Source organism: Pomacea canaliculata, linkage group LG5, assembly GCF_003073045.1.
Source record: "Pomacea canaliculata isolate SZHN2017 linkage group LG5, ASM307304v1, whole genome shotgun sequence".
In the NCBI taxonomy this organism is placed as follows: domain Eukaryota; kingdom Metazoa; phylum Mollusca; class Gastropoda; order Architaenioglossa; family Ampullariidae; genus Pomacea; species Pomacea canaliculata.
Window position 1 is genome coordinate 20,230,912 of NC_037594.1, and position 26,201 is coordinate 20,257,112.

Consider the following 26,201-nt stretch of genomic DNA (forward strand, 5'->3'; position numbering starts at 1 on the left):
TAGTAGAATATTTCTTTCTCTATTGGTCCATCTCTAAATCTATCCGCATCTTTATCCATTTATTAACTTACTCCTCTCAGTCACCACTACCACACCATGAGAGTCATCCCAACCTCTCTCTCTCTCACACACACACTCCAGCCAGTCTGTTTATATTCTTACATTTATTATAACATTATTCACTATTTGCTAAGAGCATAGTCCTTAGGAGTGTGAGTGTGTGCTTTACAAATTTTGCATTTTTTTTTCGCTCTGCTGTTCTGTCTACACTCCATTCCTCCCATCCCGCAGTCTGTGAAACCTGACCGACAGACGAACCACGTTTTATGTTTTATTTATAATTTTAGTTTGGATCTTTTTTTTTTTCTTGTTTTGAGGAAGAGGAGGGAATGGATGCGAATTGCACCTTCCCCTGTGAAGTCAGCTTTACCCGGCGACATTTTACGGCGGCCATTGTGCTCCCCACCGGGGCGCCCTCTGTCGCCGACAAATTACGTCATGGGAGATGACGCTAATCAAGAGTGACGTCCCCTATGCTTCCATCCTAACCCAGATTGCTTCACCCCTTGCTCCAGCGGTCTGACCATCCTCCAGCCGCTCGCTTCATTAGGTGGCCGCAGGCAGGATGGATCACGTGGCTCTGGCGCTCGCTCCCAGGGTAAGACACTCGTTCCTCTGCCAGAAACTGCTGAAGCGTTTTCATTCCCGCAGTTTCCGGAAATTAGAATGGGTGGCCGTAAAACGAGGCGATTCCACCGGAAGCGGAGGGGATGTAGTTGTAGCATATCTCATGCATCTCTCGCTCCTATTTGTTTTTTCTCTAAAGTCGTCGTTACACATGTTTTTGGATAACACTCTCCGAGTGCACTACTCAGGCAAAGACGATAGCATCAGTAGCAGTGTCGCCGAGAAATATGATGTGGGATTCAAGGTCTGAGACATGATATACGGGTTCATTGACTTCTCCCATAATTCTTGATTACTCGCGGTGCGGTTTCCGTAAACGTCGGCTAGTTTGAAGGATGAAGATTTCAATCACCTCTTTCGGATTTGCTGAACCTCCTCTCTTTTACGGTTCCACTCGAAAACATAGTAAAGATGGCATAAAAAACCCACTTCTTATTCTGTCTTAAAGCTCTAGTAAATTGCAATTTTTTTCTAACGATTGAAAAATCTTTTATTCACTATTTACCAGAATCCCTTCTCACAGGTCAAGGTCTAAAACAGAGAGAGCAGGATTGTACATGGATGCTTCTACATGGTCAAGGCTACAACTAATGGGAGAACTAGTTTGGGATATCTCTTTCTCGAGAGGTATCTGTGTACAAACAGGATATCACGAGTCTCAACTCTTTCAGTGTATGGTGATAAAATTCCAACTGTATAATTGTTTCGATATGCTAACGGCTCTTTGACCTGGAAATCCTTCCACGGTGGCATCAAGGGATCGAAATCTTAATCCTTACGACAACCTTCAAGGATTACTTTGGAACATTCTGGTTCACGGCTGGAGGGAGTGTCAATCGCCACACCAAAAGTATTTGCCACCTTGATTCCTACCTGCAATTACTGTACTACTACTTATGCTGCTGCTGGAGCTGCTGAAGCTGCCGCTGAAGCTGCTGCTCCTGCTGCTACTGTTGTTGTTTACGATGCTGCTGCTGCCAGTGCTGGTGTTGGTAATCATGATCGTTGAGGTATTGACCTTATTGCAGGAGCCCACTACCCCACGGCGTACATCTCACCGATAACCCAGCAGTCCGGGAACTACGTTCAACCCACCAACAGACAGTTTGAACGGAGGATAACAACCTCTCCCGATATTCGAGCCTAGTTAGCATTGAAGAATAGTTAGTGTCAGACGAGCTGGACACCCGCCCTGCAATCGTTGCACACAACATTCAAACAGATTGATACAGCCGATCTCTCTCTCTCGATTTGTTCCCCTCCGTTCACTCTCCACCTCCCATTTATCAACCCCTTTCCCCTCCACCCTCCTTTCTTTTCCCTTTTCCTCCCTTCTCACCCCTTCATCTTAGCGGAAAGATGGAGATCAGCGACAACACACACGATCAATGCGGAGTTTGTTTTGTCTTGCACCACGTCACGGCTCAGGAGCGTGTCTGCTCTTTTCCATCTATCTGACTGATAACACTCCAACCTCGTTCCCTCCCATTCTCACCCTCCCCTTTCTCACCCTCTCTCTCACTCACTCATTTTCTGGGTCCGTCTTACTGTGCACGAAGAGGTCAGGTGTCTGTGTCATCCTGACCAGACACGGAGCGCGCCCCGTCACTTGTTCGTAGACGAGTGATGGCTGAATACAGCACTAAACGAAGAAAAATTTAAGATTTCAAGCCCTTAGCTTTATTTATGTTTCGGACTTCCAAACTTAACTTGATAGTTGTAAATCACAGCTTTTTGGTTTTGCACATTAGTCTTTGGAGCGTGGTAAATTACTGAGTTATTAAGGAGAAGTTAAGGGTCACTGCTGAGGCAGGTGTTGAAGGTGCTACAACTCCAGTCAGCATATGAAGGTGTGTGTATATATAATCGTTCCTATCTTGATGTACTTACTATGTCATGCTTGGTGATGTAAAGATGTATATTGACCACCACACCAACATTATCTACAGAGATAATAAAATTTTTGTCATTGCCATTGAACACTCTGATGAACATGCGTGAATACATACTACATATCATCACCAACATCAACATCACCCATGAAACTGTAACATGCGTCATATGCGTCACACCCAGCACCATCCAATCCGTGAAACTTCCGGTAACCCTCGGCCGGTCCTGCGTCATTGCAGCGTCGCACGTTGGCCCACACCTAACGGCACTGTCATCTCAGTAATGCGTTGTTAAGTCCAGCATCCTGTGGACCATCAGCAAAAGCACAAAAAATGCTCAAGATGTCGACAGCGAACTTATTTTCCCACCCATGTCTAAGGTCGGAAAGCAAACAACGTCATCGACAGTTGAGCCAATCAAAATGCACCACGTGTGCTGGCGAGGACGGCTACTCTCGTGTATGGAAAGGTAACTGATATTAGTAACAACAACCACAACCCAAACCCTAATCACTTTCTAAACTAGCGCTGAGAACAAGATCTTGAGCTTCAGGAAAAGTGAGTTTGATGACATCAACATTGTGATAATCTTCAAACATTCAGGTTCTGACGTGCGTTGACAAACATTTATTCTTCGACATAACAAAAAGGAAAAACGGACATGTGGTGTGCGGTCTTTTTTCTAATGATTGGGTAAAGCTCATTACAAGATACGTTTTTCCCCCAATCTGAGTGAATACCTTTCTTCCGTTCTTGAGATATACAAACGTTACCTCTAACGCACAGGGGTCAAAATGGTGACGTCACGATTGCTTCAGTACATCAGTTCCCAATTCTCTCAGGTGGTTGAGGCCTTCACGGTATCCATGCACTGTCTTGTGTTGTTCACCTTATATGTGTGGTAATCTTTGTGGGCGTGTATCTCGAGAACGGAAGTTGGGGAGGGAGTGTTCGCCCGGATCTGGCGCGGGGATGTAGTATCTTGCACTGAGCTTTACCCGAGCATAAGAAAAAAAAACCACCTGTGTAGTCTACTAATTCCTTAAGAAAGGGGGAAGGTGTGGAAGGAAATGTCGTATCGCGATTAAACCTAAATACTCTAAGACGCCACTTTCACTTTCTCTCACTCTCTCCTCACCCCTCTGTCTCTCCTCCCCAAACTGTTTCTCTTTCTTCCTTAATGAAGCTGTACTGAACAAGAGAGATTTGGCAAGGAAGAAGAAAGGAGAGGAAGAGTAATGAAAAGAGTTTCAAAGAACGGCTTGAGACTAACTTGCCCATATCTTCCCGTTATGACTAGAACACGTCCAGCCCCAGGCACTCGCCTCACCTTCAGATAATATTCGCGCGTCACAAGGTGAGTATGCAGGTTGAAAACAGGGTTCCTTCGCCTCTCTTTTGCTCTCCTTGCCTCTCTATGATTTTTTTTTTTTTACTGAGTGTAAACACGCTTCAAGCTAGTCTCAAGACAGGAGACACCACACTACACTACAGTCTGTCAGTACACTCATCCCCAGTCACCAACATCAACTTCTGAAACAATCAGACAGGCGTGTACACCATTGCTTCTCCATCAAACAGTTCTGTCCGTCCACTAACGGCTCTTTCGATGTCGGAAAGGAAACCTCCTCCGTATTATTCTGTGACTTAGATGGCCACACGGGTAGTGTCATCTGTCATTGTCCTCTGTCATTGCATTTTGTCGTTTACCTTGTCTTTTCTTCTGGAACGATTGCCTCGACATGTTAGCTATTAAAGACTAAAACCCACTCTGTCTCTTGACCAAAATTGTCTTGTTTTTACTTTTTACTGTTTTTTTTATTTTGTGTTTTATGCTGTGTGAATTGTAGTAGCCTCCAAAAGAAAGTTTCGTGCTTAACTTGGCATGGTATCAGAATCGTTCAATGCAATCAAATACACCATCAGCGGATTAGAGATATAACCGTGTCTGAACGGGATAAAAAGATGGAGATTAAGAAAAATCGTGAATTTAAATGTTACACTTTGTATTTTTTTTTTTATCACTTTGTATGATTTTTTCTCATTTGAACGATTTTGGCTTTGCTATTGAGATCACAACACCAAATGAACAATATCAAAGACCTTCGCCAAATCCCTCCGCTCCTCTCATTCAGGCAAAGACTTAGGTTGTGGGACGATTATGTCATCTGAAACACCTAACTTAAAACTTGGCAGAAGGTTTAATTCTATGTTTAAACACATATCGTAATTCTTGAGAAGATAACCTCGTAAAAAAACTGCCAGTCCAGATGGCGACTTTTCAAGGTGATCTTTCAGGACTTGTTCGTCTCCTCCATTCTTCGTCTGTCTCCGTACGAGACCAAACGACTCGCCCCTCCACTCAGCGTATCACGAGGTCAGACTATTGAGTCACTCGCTAATGTGCTTTTGTCCCTCGGAAAGATTTATGCTCGGATTCAGTTACCCTGTATGCAGCCGGAGCTGTTTCGTCATCCACCCCTTGCTAAAAGGTTTACCATTGTCTTAGACTACGGATTCGTCTAAATACCACGGCCGTGCCTGTGTCTGGGATGGTGTATCCGTGTACCCCGAGCGCTAACCCAAGCAATTATCTCAATTACTTCTCGACCGTCTTCAACCGTCGCTGATATTTTTCTTCCGATCACAAATGTGTGTTGTAAAATTTATTGAGCAAGTCTCTGGCTTCAGTTATGGACGATTATCTCTGAACTGCTTGCAGTCAACTTCTTTAACCGCGTTAACTTCTAGAACGAGGCCAAAGGACAAATCCTCTTCCGGTTAAACCGGTAACATCGAGAAAAGCAGACGATGCTAGCTCTCGTGTTGACGGAGGTACAAAAACTCAAGCTTTATGGTCTGTTGTGTTTTCAGTTTATTGGCTTTAAGTCGAGGGAAGGGGAGGTCGAGGACTTTTGCCAAAAACAAATTTATTTTAAGTGTATTGTTGACTTTACGAAATTTATTGTGGTTCTAGATAATAACCTGGTAAACGGTTTGCCGAGACCTGATAGCCTACCACTCGGCACACAGCCAGCAGTCCAGAGATATGTGTCCTTGCTTTAATCGACAATGATATATATTTTTTGGGGGACGAATAAATGAAATGTTTCGCTTTAATATTAAGTTTTATGCTTTTCGTTATTCTCTTTCATTATTATTATTTTTAAAATATAAAACCATTTATGATACTGCCCCATATGATAAGGGTTATCTTATTTACATAGACTCCACTACTCTGTTGAACAAACAAAAATATGACAGGCGCATTTCGCACATCCAGCTTCACCACCCTAATTAGGAAGCCAGTTAGTTCCATGACAGCATCACAGACCAGACCAGACGAGAACGAACCACACAACCCACAGCACGGACCATCACCACCCCACCACCACCTCAAACCTTTGTGGCCCTCCACGGTTGGTGGTTTCTCAGCATGCAGGAGTCGTTCCGCCTTTGTAGGTGGCGTGAGAATAAACGCCTGCAGTGCACCGTGACCTTTTCACACGCGGTCTGTGGGGCCTGACGCCGATGTAGGTACCGAGGTCGATCGGCTGAAACTGTGCCACGAGCCACCACGACACCACGACACCACGAAGAAGCTCAAGACTTCAACGAGGTCTCAGGTAACTGAACGTGCACCTCGTCACCTCTACGTGGGGCGTCAATGACTGGAGGAAAGCTCTTCTATTTATATTTGTTAAAGGTATTCAACTGTTCGGGTATTTTTTTTTTTTTTTTACCTGTTTCAGCTGATGAGTAACGTTTACCTCATGTAGCCGTGTACATGAATGCTCACAGAGCTCGAATGGCTGAGTTAACAAACAAGGGACTCCAGGTCTGAAAACCTTGTACTAGGGAGTCCAGGTCACACGATCTCGAACTAGTCATAGAACCTATCTTCAGATATTTTATGTAGATCATGCTGTACTGTAAAGTACATCCAGGACAACGAAATTCAGTGTTGTGCATGTGATCAACACGATTCTTCTTCTACCTGCAATTTATTGTTAATGATAAAATTATTAAATAAAATTGCCAGACTGAACCACCGACGTTGTATACTTGCGCCTGCTTAGCAAAGAAAATCTGTTCGATAAACAAAACAAAATGAAAAAAAAAAATCATTTTAGGAAAACAAAACAAAAAAATGTCTGTTTGTTCATGTATTTGCTGTTTGGGAGTCTTCGATGACATTTTGATATTCGGTTGGCGGCTGTGTATTGTGGGAATTGTATACAAGCCACTCCTACTGTGTCCTGCACCCAATGCTCTTGCCCTGTGCCATCTGCTTTGCCGCCTCTGGCCTTCTTAATCAGCAAATGTTTTGACCGAGTTTGTCGAAGTTGTAGCCGAAGGTTTGGAGGCGAACTTTCAGAAGGTTGGTCAACATGCTGAGCGAAGTTGAGACTTGTTTGCCAATACAACGGAGCTTGAAGCACTTTAAAGGTTTGTGCTTCGGCAGTTTGCCAAGTTAAGAACGGCCTTTACCTGTGTCTCCGCTGTTTTCTAGTCCCTCCAGCTATTACCGCCTGAACATTCAAAAGCTACTTGTGTCCCAACCCATTGTGTCTTTTCTTTGGAGTGTCCTTGTACTACTTTGAGGTTTTCAAAGCAAAAACTTTTTGAAGATGAAAGCCAGCGACAGAAGGCAATAATTATTAACTCTTAGAAAAACAACAAACAAAAAGGAACACTTAATGGTTTGACCTGATTGGCGCCAAGAACGATAATTACAAGGTTCCAGTGCAATCGATAAAAAAATTCGATGAACTTTTTGTGACCTCGCGCCAGCGTGCAAGTACACCGGACTCCCAACGACATTTATTAGCTTGCAAGGAGAACGCAGTCTAGTGGAAGCAGCCTTGGCCACAGGCCCTCGACCCCTCTCTGGAACCTGAAGAGAAAAAGTCGAACAGCACGAAAGCCGCGGTGGCTTTGGAGAGGAGTGGGGTGGATGTCGACTAGTATAGTGAAAGATGCACTTTTACCAGGACGGCTCTCTCCGAATTTCTTTGAAGCCTGCGCATCGATCCGAGTGCCATCAAATTATCGCCCTTGACAGAGCGTCTTCAGAATCCGTCCCAGAGTCCTTAACGAATTCCAAAATACTGATTTTAGGCCAAGAACCTCAACGACGAGGACGACGATGATAATGATGATGATGTCAGTGTTGTCGCCTCGATATTTACTAGTTGTTTTTTTTTCAAAGAAAATGTTTCTTGTGCTCAGAATGACCCCGACTGAGGATGAGGTGAAGGATGAAAAACAACGTTGCCCCAGCTTTAGGACTTATCCTCTCATCTCAGGTTTTTTTTTTTTAAAGAAATGATGAAAGCTGATCGATCTCGGGAAAGTTCTTAGAAAACACACATTCACCCTTATTGACAAGAGTTACAGCTAGTCATTACGTAATGCATCGCTCCTGCAGCAGCTACCCTGACCCCTTCCATCACCTTTTTCCAATTTCTCCTCAGCACCTTCCTCTCCGCCCCGCCGCTCTCACCATTGCTTTTCAGACCGCCCGCATGTGCCTTCACCGGAGAGGTTGTGAAGGCATGCCACAGCCGTGGGTTTTTCACACACCTTTCTGTCCTCTACTTTCGTGACCGACTCTTCATGACTCTTCCTATGCCCCTTCCACACACACAACTGTCGCTCCATTCAAACGTGCACATAGTAAAAAGTGTCGGAGTGCAAGCACACGAGTACAACAACCACATAGATAAACGTACACACACACATATCCCCCGCCCCATCGTATATAATGCTTTAGCCAATTCCCTCCCATCTCCTCCAAGAGGCCGTGTGCAAATTCATTACCAAACTTTTTCTTACTTTCCCTTTATTTTGCTCTCTCTTCCCCTCAAACTGTCATTCCTGTACCTCCAAACTTTACCTCAAGGTCACACACTTCAGCAGGTCCTGTCCATCGTGAGCAATGAAAGAGAAGAAGAATGAAAGAAAACGAGGAGTGATTAAAAAAAAAAAGGATTTCATCGAGTTTACTCCATCGTGCTGATCTCTATGAGGTGTCAATGCCGAATGTTCTTTCTAACGACTTTTCGGCAAATTGGGGTCACGTGATGTCAAGTGATGAGGTAAGCATGCTCCTTGCGGTCTGCAGCCTTCCTCACGATTTCTTCCTGCACCCCTTCTTTTTTATCTTTCCGGACACATCAACAACCCTGCTGTCTCGTTCTCACAACAACCTGAGAAATAAGGCAATGAAAATGACACACGTATCCTCCGCGTGTATGCAGGCTCCCGTGGTTGCATCCGGGGATGTGGAGAGAGGGTGAGAGTGCACATGCCTACTCGTGCATGTAGAAAGCTAGCGAATCATTATTACTTTATTATTATTATCATTATTTTAACGCGCTTTGTACTTTTGTCTGTGCACTCTTAACCTTCCAGAAGTAACAGATGGACAGGCTACCATGTTCTAGAGAGCACCAGGTGTCACTAGTGACTGTTGTGAAAAAATAAAGGAAGAAAGGAAGAAACGGAGGTTTATATTTGTGTCTCAAACTTTCTCATACAAAAATTTTATTATTATTATTTTCATACAGCCAGTCATTTACAATGAATGAGACAAGCTAAAAAATTTAACCAACAATGGAAAGACACGTTTATAATATCTACATATGTCTGTCAAAGATAAAAATATCACATGAGCAGTGAAGTAAAAACGCGGCTGGACGGGAAGGCGACAAAATTAAAATTATAGTATAATTATGGTAGAGAAATAAATAGAAAGAAATAAAGAAAATCTTTCTGAAAACGTTCATCATCACCTCTGAATTTGAAAAAAAGGTTGGACGGTAAAACAACAAAAGTCTCCGAAAAAATGATTTCTATAAGAAAAGAAAACTGACAATAAACTGACACTTTGTCATTCATCAATATTTGGTATAATTCAAATTTAAAAATATTTTAACATCAAAATTTAAAAGTGGCACAAGAAAACTGACAATAAACTGACACTTGGTTTGCGATTGTTCAATTCTGTGCGCTACGCCATCCATACAACAATATTACGTACGCGATATAATACATACATTAAAATCCATATAAAACTTCAAAATTTTAACGTGGCACAACGTGTTACTTCCTTACTGGATCTTCTTCTAAGACAAAATGTGTTGTTAATAAAACAGTTTAACATTATACATACTCGACATGAGACTGCCAAGAAATACAAATGAACCAACTTTCGGATGTAACCGAGAATACATCAGTACATGAGCACAAGAGCTGCGCAGAGAAAAATGTCAGGATAATGTTTGCCTGTTTGTTTGCTTACTTCCGAAACGCAAGCTGAAAAGTCAAAAATATATATTGCCAATATTCTAGGGGTAAAAATACATCACAAAATACTGGCAAAACTCCTCAAAAACCTCGGATATTTCATTCCACTTTAATGGGCTCAGCTACAAGTTGTTACAACGCTTCACACTCGTCGTGGCAACAATTCAATTTTTGAATAGCAGTAATGCGCTCTCAGCATGCCATACCTCCTTTGTTTACACAACTGAACTTAAAAACTGTAGTGTGCCGCGCGTGACACGCCCTGGCGTCAATCAACGCACTGTCCCCACGATAGCCATTCACAAACAGTTCGTCCCAGCTAACAAGTTGCGGGAATTACTTGCCCATGAGAACATCATTTCAACAACAAAATGTTTTGTCTGATGAGAGCATTTTTGTCAGGCGTGGGAAAGGGTACGGTGTGTGGGCCAGCTGGTGAAGGAGGATGCGGGGTGAGGGGTCAGCAATTCCCGACTCTGCTGACGTCATTGGAGTCCTTCAACCCGCTGTCTTCTTCTCTGTCGCTAGCCAGCAGACCAACCCTCCCCTCCTCCCGCTACTTTTGCGGGAGCCACTACGACGACAGCAAAATGTCTAATGACGATTACACTGTGTACCTACCATCCGCGAGTTTGCTGACGCACTGTACATGTATACCTTCCGCAACTAAAAAAATACAACCCAACACACACCCGCCTAAGGCACTAAGCTGGTTTGTTACTGTTCACTGATGATGAGGAGTAGGAGGATGGGGAAGATTATGATGATTGCTAGACCTTTATCATGCTCGTGACATGGTGGGGTGGGGCTGCCAGTGCCAAACACACCTTGCTTGAAAGCAGTTGTGATCGCTGCGTCGACAGAAGCTCCACACACACACCCGCGCGCACCCTGCGTTGATCTTGACGACCTCAGTATGACATTCTGCTGACTGATCTTGGACAGGCGTGCAGCACACAGCCCCGGATGATGGGAAGCCGGCGAAGAGGTGAGCGGGGTGTGAGTCCACTAAGACGACAGAGTGACACGGAGTCAGGCGTCGTCCTGTAGATGAATGTGGCCAAAGTTTTACATGACCGTTCTTTTGTTGATTTCTCCGACATGGTGAATACTACTTCCACAATTCCTTAAAAGACAGTATTCATCCGAGAATTCACGATCGTCGAGCTGAAGGAGCGGCATAACTGCAATCTGGCGTTGGAGGAAAAGCTTATCAAGCCTTCACATCGGCAAATATCCTCACATCGAGGAACAGGTGAAGCGGCATCTGCGACCGGCCACTTGACTAAGTATCCATAGAGCAAACAACACTGGAAAGACTTGGCACAAGCAAGCTCGACCATGATGCCTCCTCCCCTCCCCCACCCAAAAAGAAAAGTTTTGAACTGTCCACTGGCCAAACACAAAGAACAAAGAACACAAGATAAATCTAGATTCCGGTACTTTCAACTTTTCAAACATAGAGCTCGGTCTCTAAAGAACATTTATTTACAATTTCATTTTGTATAGTGTGTATAGATGAAGTAGGGGGAACTGCCATGAAAGTATCCAAATCTAGTCGGCCTACATGATGCTACATCACAAAGACATAATGTCCAGTATGTGCGAGAAGAGGAGACGACCCTGCTTCAAGACACTACATCACAACCATGTGCCCATCAGTCACCCAAGTGCTCCTCGCTGAAGACCAAGCTGACATCAGTGTAGGACAGAGCAATGAAGAACACATCCTTAACGGTTGCATCTTAATAGAAAATCTGTAACACCAGAGAGATCTTTTCCGCAATTTCACCGACTTTAAAAAATGCATTTGACTGAGTCTGTCTTCATCCATCTTGTCCTCTCTGTCTACATCCATCTTGTTTGGTGTGTCCCGTTCCTAAGAACCGAAGCAGGGTCGTCCGTCCTAGCAATTAGTAATAATTCAGACAGGCAGTTCCTGTCCGAGATACACTATGTAGAGTTTGGGACCACTGGTGCTCCACAAGCTCGGTCCATATTCAGCCCCCACCCCCTCCTCCTCCTCTCTCTCTCTTCCTCTGACCGAAATGTCAGGCTCGCAGCGGCAAGCAGAAACAATGATAAAGGATCATTGTCTCCAGTGCCACCCGTCTGATAACTAGCGGCGATGGCAATGGCGATACCGTAGACCCGCCTGATTTAAACACCGCTCGAGGTCCTACCACTGCTGACCCCCATCTTTCCCAACGCTTGTGCCGCCACAAAACATAGTGCGTTGAAGCACTACTAGAGGATTGATATCCACTACCACTGTGCGACACGATGCACACAGCATTTTGCGAGTGTTCCTCACCATCTTTTCTGTTCAGGTCGGCACCCCGTTTCTGCACCGCTTGTATTCACGTTGTTCGGCCTACACGAGGGTCTCATAACCAGGCGTTAGTTCAGCTTCTGCAGTTTCCACGACATCGGTCATATCTGAAATGCACACAACCTAAAGAACAAAACAAACGTGACCATCGCTCGTGTTGTCTTTTAACTGTTAACGAAACCCTTCTGCAATAAATTTTGTGTCACTCACTGACCTGCTATTTACTTACTGTCATCTATATTTTTGCTTCGCTCCCACAAACGAATGTTTTTCCCCGACTTGCACTGAGGCTTTCCCATGGGGCCACCAAACAAGTGCAGGGACAAAGTGGCCAGACGTATCTCACGCCTCTACGCCTGTCTCTCATTATCTGTATGTATGACTACAACCGCGCCAGCCTCATCAGCAAGCAAGCAAACAAACAAGCGATCTGGACAGCGAAAGATATGTTTGAGAGGTCACAAAACAACATCCACTAACATTGGAATCCCTTCTCCATGAGGTCATCGTCCGAAAGGAACTGTGTAGTTCGCGGGACTCCATGGAGGGCGCTCATCGACGTCCCCAGACATTCGTCGACTGCGGAGTTCGATCTTCTTTCGAAGTTCATGTTTCTCCTTTAGAAAATAAAGCACAAGCTGAGGAGTCTAAAAGTATCAAGTATTTGCACATGCTCGAAGAAAAGGAAAATACCGGAATGACGAGTCTACTGACGAGCGTCTGTTACAAAAGAACGACCTTAAAGTACTTTTTTTCTACAACAGTTATTTATGGTAACCAATAATTGTTGTTAATATTAAAATATGATAAAATAAAAAAAATCTACTACCGTGAAAATATGAAACAAGAATATTCAAATATTAAAGAACAGGTTTGGTTTTTTTTCAATCTAAAGCAGTCTAAGAAAATAAAAGGAATGCCCCTCTCCTGCGATACCGTGCAAAGGGAATCGTAATGAGCGCGAATAGGATGACAGTGTGTGGCAATTTTCGATAGGCGGCATCAAAATTCCGTACTAAACATGCTCTTCCAGCTAAAATGGTCATCTCTTTTCTAATTTTTTTTTTTAAGCCAAATGCACGACACGTATTCGAAATATGGAAGATGGTTGTTTGATCAAATGGAAAAACAAACAAAAAAACAAGCAAAAAAGAAACAACTTCGGAACATGGGGGGGAACATGGATAGACGCGGCAGCTCACAGGCCCGTCAGCCTTGCCTATTGTGGGCGATAGTCAGCAGATCCTGTACAGGACCAACAATCCAGTCTTTGACGCTCGTAAGCCAGCTCTTTCTTTGGCCACTGCGGCGTCGACTACCCTTCAAGGTGCCGTGCCGGGTCACATGGCCAAAGAAGACCATCTTACGTCGCCTGATTGTTGAAAGTATTAAGTGTTATTGTTGAGACGAATAGGTGAAGAACAAGAAATATCCCAGTTGCTCAAATTACTGCATTACGACGCAATATCACACAAAATATCATGACAATTTTCGTGTAACCAAAGGGCAGGAGAACTAAAAAAGAGATGACCAGTTGTCAGAAGAGTAAGCAGTGCTGGAATCACAAAGCAACCTATGTAAATTATCAGCCTTTTGCACCAACACTTCACTCGTGCTGCCTTCAATGCCAGGGCGCATCCTACTCCCAGCGCATGGACGAGTGAAAGGTGCCTGTGGTCACGTGACTTACTTTTGTTTTCAACCATTCCTCGTACTTGACGCTTGCTTCATCTTCCTTCATGCGCCGTGTGGCGTCCAGGTTGATCTTCTCCTGTTCTTCTGCCTTCTTACTCGCCTTCAACTTGCTCTTCAGTTCCGTGTCCTTCGATGCTTTCCTACACACGCACAAATGAACATCATAATTTAAAATTAATCTATTGAAACTCGATGGAAGCGGAGACAATGAAAGTAGGAGAGGGTAGGGTTGATGTGGATACCTAGGGAATAGGCAGTGCAGGGGAAATAATACCACAACAAAAGCCTCTTTGCGAAATTTATTCTCCACTAGTCTCCCCTGAAATTGTATCCAGGCATTTTGAGGTGATGTGGTAATAAGACTAGTGGAGGAAGAAAGAAGGGCAAGATGATGATGATGATAGTAGCACCAAAACTTAATCATCGTGATCTTCATGTACTTTCTTTCCAACTAATGATAAACTGATAAATCGACGATCATGACCCAGTGATGATGCTGAAAACAAGTATTTACTCCACCTACCATTTCTTGAATGCACTCGTCCCATCTTTCTCTTTATCCTTCTTCTTTGCTTCCTCTGCTTGCTTCTCTTTTCTCTGCTTTAATTGATTCTGTCTGTGCTGGAACTTGAGGAATTCATCTTTCTTTTCTTTCCACTTGCTGAAAGTCTGAGGACCAAGAATGTTAAAATCACATTTCCAAACATGTGCTTGGCTTTAGCAGCACACCCCAAACATGTCCCCGAACAAATGGATAATAGCTGTCACATTAACTCATGCTTTTTGACAGTGCTGTAACTACACCATTCTCTGTGGAATCATTTTTAAAATAGTAGGTTATATGTGTATTATCCAGTTTTTGAAGACAAAGATGATTTCATTTAACTCTACTGCAATGATGAGCTTTATGCATGCTCTTGACAACTTCGTGACTGATATTAATAAGCTCTCAGAATTTAAAAAAGCTGGGAAGGTTGCAGGTTCAAGATTTGCTCAGATTTGTGACTGGAAAACTTCTCCTTGCCCACCCAGTAGCTGCTCTGCAGAAATGGGTACCTGATTTATCATCGAAGATAATGATAGCAGATGGAAGAGGTTGGACTCTGCCTTCCAAATACAGTATTATAGTTAGACACAGTGAAACACATTCACTGCCTGTTCCAATGGCCTCCAGGCAGTGAGACCCTATTATCTTTACCTTTACCTCATCAAGACTGATAATCATGTACACAAAGACTTTATAAAGACTGAGCTAGACACAAGCTCATAATCATTTCATGAAAATGTAATTTACCCCGTCACAAAGACAGATAAAATTTGTACTCAATATTTCTTTAAGATAAGGTTCTAGTATGTACTCATTAGTTTTTTTCAACACAGAGTTGAGAATCACAACACTGAGTTCAGCTGAAACTCACAACTTCTGAATTCTTCCTCTGCTCTTCTTTTTCCTTTTCCTCCATCTCTCTCTTCTTTTCTGCTTCCTCTTGTTTCTTTGCTTCCTGTTCTGCAATGAGCTCTTTCTTCTTCTCCTGCCAAGCCTTATAGGACAGTTTCGCTTCCATCTCTTTGTCCTCTTTCTCCTGTCAAAAACAAAGTAGTTTTGTAAAATTCTGTCTTGTTTTTTAATTTGCTTATTTCTACATGATGCAATGATTTTATTTTTTCAGCCTTTGAAGTCTTCAAAAGAAACTTTCAGAAAAATTAAAACATTTCATGACCATATGAACTGTAATTATGTTAACTTTGAAATGACATCATTTGGACTCTTTTGTTGTGAACTTTGTTAGAAGACCTCTTATCTTGAAATCTGTTCATGAAGCTATTTATCTCTTATGCTCACTAATGAGGTTTGTCTTTTTAATATGCTGGTATACCACTTTATTTATACATTGCATGTGAAAGATAGGCAAACCTTCCTACTCAATGAATCTGACAGAAACCAAAGTTTGCCCCCAATCAGAAGTATTGTTCTGATACCTTTTTCTTTTTTTCGTTTTCCTCCTTTTCTTTCTTCTCTTTTTCTTTTTGCATCCTTTTGGCTTCCTTCATATGTTGTCGGTACCATTCCTCATACACAGCATTGCGAATATCTGTGGTGCTATTGAACTGTCTTTCAGTGGCTAATGATACTGTCTCTCCAGGAAGCACACCATAACGAGGTTTTGGCCGGTGTTCAACTTTTGCATGAGCTGAGACAGGCCTGAGTAAAAGTAAAAAAACATATTACATAGCTATGTTTGTTCATCAAAGTTAAATGTAAGTAACGCTGTCTGTGATAACTAAGACATGACAATTTTTTAAGCTATAAAACCCAATCACAGTTGTTTGTCCCTGACTGGTACTGGTTGTTGGGAGAAGAGGGGGCGCATGGATACATGTGGCAATTGACAAAGCCTGCCATTCATACCTGTTATGGGCTATGGTGACCAGTCAGCTTCTTCATGTTTGTAAGCCAGTTCTTTCTCTACACTGCATTGACTGCCGTTTAAAGTATCTTAAAGAGCAGACTTCAACAAAGTGTTGTGCCAAGTCACATGGCCAAGCCTAGACCAGCTTAAACTGCTTGACTCTTGCAAGTACAGGTTCATGATGTCCTACAAACGTGGCAAAATCGCTTTGTACAAACTCATTGGTTTTATGGTCTCTGTATGAGATCCGGAGCAGCCTCCTCAGGCACTTGTTCTTGAATACCTGGATTCACCTCTCCGTAATAGCAAGCCGAGTCCACATTTTACATTAAAATAAGATCGGGAATAGGTGCTTAAAATTGTTCATGTCATCGATCCATTCCCTGCTCATGTAAATCTCTGCTTTGCCATTGCCAATCACCATGACTTTAATCTTATCAGTGCTGGTCTCCATTCCATATGTGTTCAAACTGAATATCAGTCAGTTGGTAAGATTTGCATTTCTTTGTTAGTGACTGCTGTCAGATTAATGTCATTCTCAAAAAGCAAGTTACAACGTGCCTTTCCACTGATGGAAATGGAAGTGTGATGGCTGCTAGTGTCTGTATCCAAGGCCCTTCAGTCTATCGGTTGAGTACAGCAATGTTTTCTGTGAGAAGTGTGGGTCATTGATGACTGAGGTCTTGTATTGACCTGTTTTGGTGGGTGTCCTTAGTATATGGTTGGTCTTTTTGATGCATCCATCCAGCTGCCTTCATTCCATTCTTGATGGTACAATTCACTTCTTTGCTTTGAAAACCATATGCAAGTGTAGACTGTTCACATTTTTCTAGTTAGGAACCCAAATCAGTCATGTATGTGACACGCTCAGTGAGTGCTTCTATGCATGCAACACAGTTCATTTCTATATACATGATCTTGAATTTACTTTCCCAGACTTTTTCAGAATTATAATTTAGAATTACGGGGTGATGTTAATCACTGAATGCTGTGGAAGACACAATAGGTGATGTGCGCCACACATGGTGAAAGGACACTGGACCTGTTTCCCTCCAACACAAGGAATGTGTACATGTCATATGTCAAGAAGGTTTACTCAAAATAATGTAAGTTTCAAGTAGTAACATATGCTCTTGAGCAACTGATAAAATGCCCATTTATGATTCTGTACCATGTACCAACCTGATTCTCTTTGCTGGTTCAATAAACTGCATGCCTTTTTGTGCCTTGGCTATAAGGCTGATGATATCATCTGCAGTCTTTGTTTCAGTGACCATTTTGCTGTAAATGTTTTGTAACAAAAAAATTAAAACACATCAGCTGAAATAAAAAAAATAAGATCTGAATGTGTTTATAGATTCGTAGGTTTCAAAAAATTATGAGTTTTCTTCATCATAATCTTAACAAAACATGCTAGATCTTACAATAAAATACTATCTTACCCTTCTCCACTTTCATCCACAGACTTCTTTGTCATGGCAGCTGGATCATCTTTAACCTCTTCACACAAAGAACTTGTATCTTCTACTTGCCGTGGCATCTCAACACCATCACCAATCTGCCTCGAATCTTGAGATTCACTAGGGATTCTGCCATCTTTTAGAATTCTTTTCGGCCTTTCTTTTGGCTTAGGGGTATCTTTTGTAGGTTTTGATGCTGTATCCCCAATCATGAAGTCCAAAAGTGAAGGCTCTTTTTTTGATTGCAACTCTCCTACATTTGCATCAGTGGGAGATTTGCGATTGGTGGGGGTCTGCTTCCCCTTAAGGTCTGTAGGCGTTTTTTGCCGTGGAGTCAATCTACGAAAATCAGGAGATTTCTGCTGTGTTGGGGTCTTCCTGTCATCTGCTCTCCATTGCCGTTTGTCTGCCTCTTTCTTTTTCTCTTCAATGTCTTCCAGCTCTTTCTCTATCTCAGCACTTTGTTCACTGCGAGACTTCCCAAATATATCAAGAGCAGGTGTTGTACGGGAATTTTGAGAATCTCTTGAATCATTTTTTCTACGAGTTGTTGGTGTAGGCTTCTCTGAGTCTTCTAAAGATAAGTCCCTAACCACACACACACAAAAAAAAAATCACTTTAGTAATTTACTACTACTATTACAAAGGAGTTCGCTTTTCCAATGACCATTGTGCTATAGGGTGTCAAATGTCCCCCCCTAAAAAAATTAACGCAAAATACAAAAATAACCACAATAATTATGGAGGCATAATTTTTTAAAAAGAAACAATTACCTTTCACTAGCCTTTTCTTATGATTGACTGCTCACCTGATACATATGCAGCCATATTACTGTGGTAAGTCATAAGTATTTAAAATGCTATTTTAATTTTATACAAGCATGTAGCATTCTTAAATAGTACAATTGACTTTTTAGTTACCTTGGTGATTTACTTTCCTTCCTGTTACGCTCAAATCGTGGTGTCCTAGGTGTCTGTGATTTCAAGGTGGAATCAAGTCCACTTTCTGTGGCATACATGCCCTTTTCTTGAGAATCAACATTTTAGGAAACATAGTAATAAAATATGATCAAAGAATCAAATACAATTTATATTTTATGTTTGCAGAGACAGCTAAAATACTCAATCATTTTTTGAAAAATTGTTTTTAATTTCTAGCAAGGAGTTGGAATTGTGACATGGTATTTCATTATTTTCCCATTCTGCTATCTAAACATGGCTTTTTATCATTGTCTTAGTCCTATTGTTGTTCTCAGTTCAGTCACTTCATCTGGGTCCATAAAACTGGTTTTTCTGAAAGACCTACCTCAAAACCATTAAAAAGGCTATTTCTCCTCTCTTTCTTTAACTCTTGTCACCACCACCACCGTAATTCTCATCAAGATCTCTTTCACCTACAACAACCTTTTCTTCTCCAACATTACTAGTCGTTTGTACCAAGGTGTTTTCTTCGAAGGAACACACACACACGAATGCACACAATCAAAAAGTATACATATATGTAACTCATTCGTACCTGGTAATAATTCCTTTCTGTGATTGTCCGATGGAGAAACATTTTGAAAACTAGGTGGCTGCCATGGTTTAGAAGGACCTGTAAAGCCACTTGTGGGACTTCTCTCTCTTTTATAAGAGAGTGCATGCACACACACACACACAGATTAATACATTTAACAGAATAGAATATGTAAACAAAATTGTGAAAAAGAACATTTCATGGAGAAATTCTGAATGCTAAAATGACTCAGGAAATCCCATTTGTTAAAAACAAAATCCTTTAAAAATGTAGATTACTGCAAAAGCTTATTAAATTCCTAACTAAAAAATGTTGTCTATAATTAAAGACAAAAACTTTTTAAAGCAACAAAAGTTGAAATAGTCTGGCTTTCAAGAAATAAGCATAAAATCTCTACCTTGGTATTGATGACTTCCATCCAAACAAGCTATCTTCTATTGAAGTTTCTGAAGCTTTAAGGATCTCTCTGGACTGTGGTTTTTTTACAAATCTGTTTTCTTTTTGCTGCACTCCAGATTTTTTGTTTTGTTTATGCATTATTTCATTATCATCAATGTCATCATTATCACTTAACTGGTGCCCCCTCATGTCATTTACGGCACGAAAATATTCTTCATCAAGTGTCATATCAAAGTTTCCTTGCATGGAGGAGGCATGGCCAGAGCGGTGTTTTGCAGACCTTGGTCTATTTTGCCGAGATGTTGAATATTGCATGAGCAAATCTGAAAATGTTTATGAGCATTACAAAATAATGCATGAAATAGGAATTCCTAAAAATTAAAGAAACGATTCATTTTTCAAAATGTTACAGACATACAATAAAAAGTAGATAACGTTAGCACAATTCTTCGGTCTTTCTGACCCTCCCCATTTCCTTGTACAGAACAAAAGCCTGTAAGTAAACAAGCTAAAATGGCCAACACGAGAAAAATTGAAAGCAAAGGTATTTACATATCCCAAATCATACATATATGTAAATATATGTATCATGTAGACATTTGTATGTAAGCACGCAAGTAATTTTAGAACAGGTAAAATATTCTGGGTATGAATCTATGATAAATGTGTCCAATTTATTGCAAATACAAATGGGAGGTACTACCATTATTGGATAAAATGGAGTCTTCTTCACTCTCTTCACTTGTGATATCTGCAGTTAACCCTTTGGCCCGCCTTTCCTTCATTTTTGCATCCAATTCCCTTTGAAAGGAGTTCATTGGCTTTTGTTTTCTGGTACGAAAGTCTCCATCAACCTCATCCATTTTCCATACGTGAATAAAACACTTCAAGAAAAACTAAGTGCCAAGGAACCTGAAACCAAAAAAATCTCTTTGTTTTTGCTTTTCAATGTTCCGTAACAAAGATCAATAATTCTGGATTGTCACTCATGATGTGTTGCATTTTTTGCAGGTGAGGAACTCACTTTAGTGTTATGAAAGTGAAACTCTCCTTGCTCACCATGTAGCTTAATAAGCAAGAAGAAATACTATGACAAGTAAAATGATTTTTTTCAGTACTTCACAAAGAACTGATAAATTATGCATCCTGTACCTAAAAAAAAAAAACGCTACCCACTCACACACCCCTTCCCCCCATCAAAAAACTATATGGTTTAGTCATACAGCTTAAAATGCATTAATTGAATTGTTGTTTGGGATTCTTGGTTAGTTATTTCTGTGACTTGCTTAAGAGATAGGTTGTCTCTGTCTAGGCTGCATTAACAGTGTCATAACACATATTAGTTATCTAAAACTGGTAAAATGTCATGGCGATGTATTTCCTGGTATGATACATTGCTGGCCCTCCTGAAAATATGATTTACAGTGGACCCTTTTATTATTTAACCTTTGTACAGCCTGCCGGCAGATTTTGTTAAAAGTTCCTGTGTGTCTCGTGCTGTATAAGTGATGTTCACTCTGGTCAGCTTATATGCACAGCTTGTTTGAGATGGAGCAGCGAGCTGACCAAATGTACTGGTCTCATGCTGTTGGGAGAAAAGAAGGAGACTGAGCGGATATTATAGACAACAATTATAACACTCCTCAATGACAGGCTTGTGTCGTAGAGGGGAGACATGAGATTGCCTCTTTGGAACAACCGTAGCCTAATTAAATTCATATTGTTAGTTTACCCAACAGATCGTAACACAGTTTGCAACTCGACACTGCACCAGTGATGTGCATACTGATAAGAGATCAAGTAGTACCAGCGAGCGGAAATTTTGTATAGCATGTTAATCTGCTTTGATGATGATTTAACTTTCATGTCACAATGTTGTCGGTCAAAAAAAGGTTCAGTTTAATATGAAGTTTTTCATTTAAAGTGCATGTAAAAGTGACGTATCATTACCTTCACAAACAATACTCGGTTCCGATACCATGTTTATGCTTGTTACTGGGAAGCGGTCGGAAGCGGATGTAGGCAGGGGACATCACTCGCATCAGAAACGCAGCTATCTCCCTTGAAAAATTTTCCTTCGGTTAACGAATTTGCTGCCTTTTTACTGAATAAGGTTTAACTGTCAGTCACCTGAGAATTTACAACGCATACTTTCTATTGAACTGAACACTGAAAGACACGCACAAAGCGTAAAAGTGTAACCGTTAACTTTGGCATGTCCTGTAACGCGAGACCAATACAGTGAAGGTTGGGTGCCCTGAGTTCATTTCTCGTCTCGGGCACGCTGATCTTTCTCTGCATGACATCTGTTTACAGGGCTGGCTGCTTGCCGTAATATAGCCTCAGTTGCTGACACGGCGTAAAACACCAATTCCCCCCCCCCCCCCGTAACGCGAGAATTTTCGCGCTGACAGCTGTTCCGCTTTTGACCACAAACTTATATCCCCATACACGTCCGTGTTTTGACGGTCTGCAGCTCTTCGCCGTTCACGAAGAGTTGACTTGTTGTAAGGAACAAACAATATGCCAAAGCCTAAATGAAATGAAAAGTTTTTGAATGTATTATTTAGACCCCATTGTTTTTCAGTTATGTACTTCATATTTCCCTATTTATGCTATGCTAAAAAATTCAGAATATTATTCACCATTAAACATTCTTCAAAGAGATCTCAAGACCTTAGTGAATGTTTTAAAAACCAACATGAATGGTTTGCATTTTTTGCAGATATCAGTAGATATAGGCAATATAAACCTAACCTGTAAATTTCAGCCTCCAAAACCCATCTGTAGCCTATATCTGCAAAAATCACAAACCTTTCGGGTTGGTCTTGAAGTATTAATTTTTCTTTTTGTGAAAAGGGGTGTGGGCCTTGGGAGGAACAAGAAAACTTGGTACAGAAGACCAAGTGGTTTTCACATCATGTAAGAGCATGGTGAATTTGGTTGTTGCCCATGTAATTGACTGCTACATTATTTAAGAGAATGCATTATTTAAATCCATTCTATCAATATCAAAAGAAGCACACTCATTTTAACCAAGAAAAAGCACAAAGGAACACCGTTTCAAATACATGTATTACAAGATTTGTACACTTGCAAAGAAAGACTGCTTCACAACAATTCTTGATAAATAGAAAAATGACTACATACAGGCATTAAATCTTTAAGCATGGGATAGGGGAAGGATTAACAAGAAAAATTATGATTTGTCTCCTGCCATAGCTCAAGTCTAAACTGGCTGATATCGAAATCTTTTTTTAAATGCAGCACCATCATGCGGGGTTGGAGAAGTTGTAGACAGGTAGGGGAAGGCAATGACAGATGGAAGAATGCATATGGGTTAAATATATTAAGAAGATGGTATAGACATGCTGCAGTTTTGCACCCCAGCCACTGGAAATAAATTTTTTCTTTAGCCCACCTGCACCAATAGGAGACACAAGATTGGAAAAAAAGGGGGCTAAATGTGGGTTAGATTGTAGATTTAAAAAATGCAAATAAGAAAAATAAACCTACATTGGCATGTATGGCTAACAGCTTTATTTTCTGGCCTTCATTAAGGTAAATAGTGATCAAATATGGTGTCTCTAAAATGACCTACCCTTATCCCCATGTGTAAACAAAAATAAGAATCTAAATTACAATTTCAGGAAAATAGAGAAAAACAAGAGCAAGTACCTAACAACGCTTCATGCTACCGCTGTGTATCAGTTGTGTCCCTTGGATGAATAATGCAAGATGCTGCAAACATTTGTGGACAACTGCAGCGAAGCAAGCTTTAAAACTGTATTTTCATTGCACAATGTGATTGGTTTGTTCTGCTCTTCAGATACTATCTACATTAATACCCTGTCTTTCTTATTTTCAGGTTCACTCATTAGAAAACACGAAGCAAAATCAGAAATTTCTGAACACTTCCTTTTTCTCTCCAATGCAACTTTTTCATATTCACAAGATAGCACCATTTTAAAATAGGAAATCAATGTTTATATATTTTTTGATCTAATGACAACATTTAATAAATGTCAATGCTTTACATGTGGCGCCAGATTACAGAACAGACACTACATCTGCTCAATAGAAGACATTGCAACATTTATTTCAGTGCACAGTTCTTTTTTGTTGTTTCTGAATTTCTATCCCCTACCTAAGTTAGATTTTCTATTGAGCTGCACTTGAAATGCTCTATGGATGCTAACAATGTCAGCAATACCTGACCTCTGATGAATGGGCAAGTTCATATATGGAGGCACACACAAGTACACACATGCTCCTTCCCACACTTACACACTGGCAACACAACTTGGTCAGCCTGAATTAAATTATTGCTAGAAAAAAAAATCAGTTAATAAATGTGAGAAGTGGATACAAGCATATAACGAGACCATGAGAATTTGTATTGAGTTAAGCATGGCAACACCAAGCATCATACCTAATGCAAGAAAATGTCAACAATATTCTCTTCTTTATGCTTGTCATCACAGGTCTCTTATGCTGGGATGCATCTTGCTGATTCAATATTACATTCTGAACCACATGGTTTATTAATGAGGGTGCTAGGATCAGAAAGGACTCATAGATGTGTACAGTAAATGACCATGCAGTGTGAATGGTCTGTCCTAAAAACAAACAGAAAGAAAATAATGGGTCATACCAGCGAAAACCAGATTCTCAGCCTATGTAAAATTATAACAAAACACCAGCCTTCAGAATGTGAACCAAAACAAAAAATAGAGGGGGAAGGAGGATCGTGAAAATGCAAATGCTTAACTCAGAAACTAAAATATATATAAAAAAAACTATCAGGTCATCTGCAGTCAGCTGTGATTCCACAATAATCTGAAGGGATGTACAGCAGTCTATCATGAAAGGTCAAACAAAGTGTGGAAAGCAGCTGAGAGGGGTAAGCTTATGGCAATAATATCACTAAGTTTCATCATATGCTTTCCACCTCACCCTTCCCCTATCAAAAAAAAAGAAAACCCCAAACAAACTATGAGCAATGCATCCAACGTGAAGCAGTGGGCATGCATAGTCCTGGCAGTGTTGACAAACATCCCTAACAATGCACAATTGCCCTCCTCTCCAGTGACTCTCTACACAACAAGTTGCATGTGGCGTGAAACCACTGCAACAACAACCAGTGATGGGTGTGTCCACATACTAGGCAACAAATGGTGATTCTGCTCACTAATGCTTGCCAGTCAGCCAACAAACATTTCACCTTTGCTAGTGTTCACTCACACGGCTTCAGCTTCAAGCAACATTTTCAGCTTTCGTGTGAAGGTCAAAATTAAACAGTGCTTGCATTGGGTTCACATATAGTTTAAGTACGTTCATATCCTTATGTACATGACTGATGAGTATGTCTAATATGGTCATTGACAGACAGCATCTGTGGGACAGGATGACTCACACAAGACAATAAATAAATCAGCCAGTGGGTTTCCTATGAGAATGTGCACTACTTTGTCACATGTCTTTTGATCATTCAAGACAATACTGATATATAAAACCCGCATCAGGTGAGTTCAGAAAAACAGAATTTAAGATCAGAAAAAAATAACTTTCATAAACTTACAATTTCTGTATCTGCAGCCCACCAACCACCCCCACACCTCTTTTTTTTTTAAAAAAAAAGTGCATGTCAAGTCAACATTATAATGAAAGCCCTTATGCACAGGCAGTTGGCAATAACATGTAGGTCATATCTTCTCAAAGCTTGACTTTTTAATGACAAAAAAGAAATGGTCCTCAAGAGACACAACCCTGAACACATTTGAAGACATCTTTGTGGAGTATTCATTAATATAGTTCACAACACAGCCCTCCCAACTCAACTCTTCCACTGCCACCAAAAGAAAAAGTTCAAGCCCTGCACACAAAATGAGCAGTAAAAACCCTGTCTTGCTTGTTGGAGCAGCATCATACACTTGTTTCTTTCTTAAACACATCTGCTCCTTCTCTGTGGGGTACCCACACATTGTCAATGCTGTCTTCCTCAGAGCTGGAAGACATGTCTTCAACCATGTTGCAGAAGCCCACCTGTGTCAGGCGGTCATACTCACTCATGGATCGAGGCAGCCAGAAAGCCTTCTTGGCTAGCTCATCACTCTCACTGGCCTGCTTGATCAGTTTATGCATGACTTTCTCCCTGTAATTATGGTTCACATATGCGTATGCAACTTTGTGTGGTCGACCTCTGAACTGTTCATCCCAGCCTAAGGAGCGCTGCTTCGTCATCCCCCCAGGTCCTCGACGATGGTAGCCATATTTGTCCCTTGATCTGTGCTTTTTCCTGTGCGTGGGATCAGAGTGGTGGTCTGACTCTATTGGCCGACCCTTTTTTTCCTGGGCTTGTGAGTCCGAGTCTTGCCCTATCAAGCGACCATCATAAGATGGTGGCGTGGCTGTCACATCAGACATGACTGGACTTTTGGTGCCATCAATAATGCTGCCACAACCACCACCACCAACAATTCCACAACCACCTGATGA

General features: G+C 41.3%; 2 protein-coding genes across 4 annotated transcripts in view; both read right to left on the reverse strand.

The window, feature by feature from the left end:
* Window positions 1–9,193: 9,193 nt before the first annotated feature.
* LOC112564628 (DNA ligase 1-like) lies at window positions 9,194–21,975 on the reverse strand. 3 transcript variants are annotated; one of them, XM_025239583.1, is made up of 12 exons: window positions 21,654–21,975; window positions 20,407–20,615; window positions 19,702–20,026; window positions 19,305–19,411; window positions 18,710–18,794; window positions 17,771–18,376; window positions 17,511–17,609; window positions 15,898–16,120; window positions 15,336–15,500; window positions 14,441–14,586; window positions 13,913–14,057; window positions 9,194–12,839 (listed from the first exon to the last, which is right to left on the reverse strand). In XM_025239583.1, exons 2-12 carry the CDS (start codon window positions 20,564–20,566, stop codon window positions 12,726–12,728), a joined length of 2,175 nt encoding a protein of 724 aa, XP_025095368.1. In that variant the 5' UTR covers window positions 20,567–20,615; window positions 21,654–21,975; the 3' UTR covers window positions 9,194–12,725. The 3 variants fall into 3 exon arrangements, with proteins under 3 accessions (XP_025095368.1, XP_025095367.1, XP_025095366.1); XM_025239582.1 differs by having other exon boundaries at window positions 17,511–17,600; window positions 18,710–18,815; XM_025239581.1 differs by having other exon boundaries at window positions 18,710–18,815.
* Window positions 21,976–22,759: 784 nt separating this feature from the next.
* LOC112564079 (adhesion G protein-coupled receptor A3-like) overlaps window positions 22,760–26,201 on the reverse strand; it is a 54,254-nt gene continuing 50,812 nt past the window's right edge. Inside the window, 1 exon segment of the mRNA XM_025238661.1 lies at window positions 22,760–26,201. Within this exon segment, the coding sequence (XP_025094446.1) occupies window positions 25,629–26,201 (573 nt within the window). The 3' untranslated portion in view covers window positions 22,760–25,628.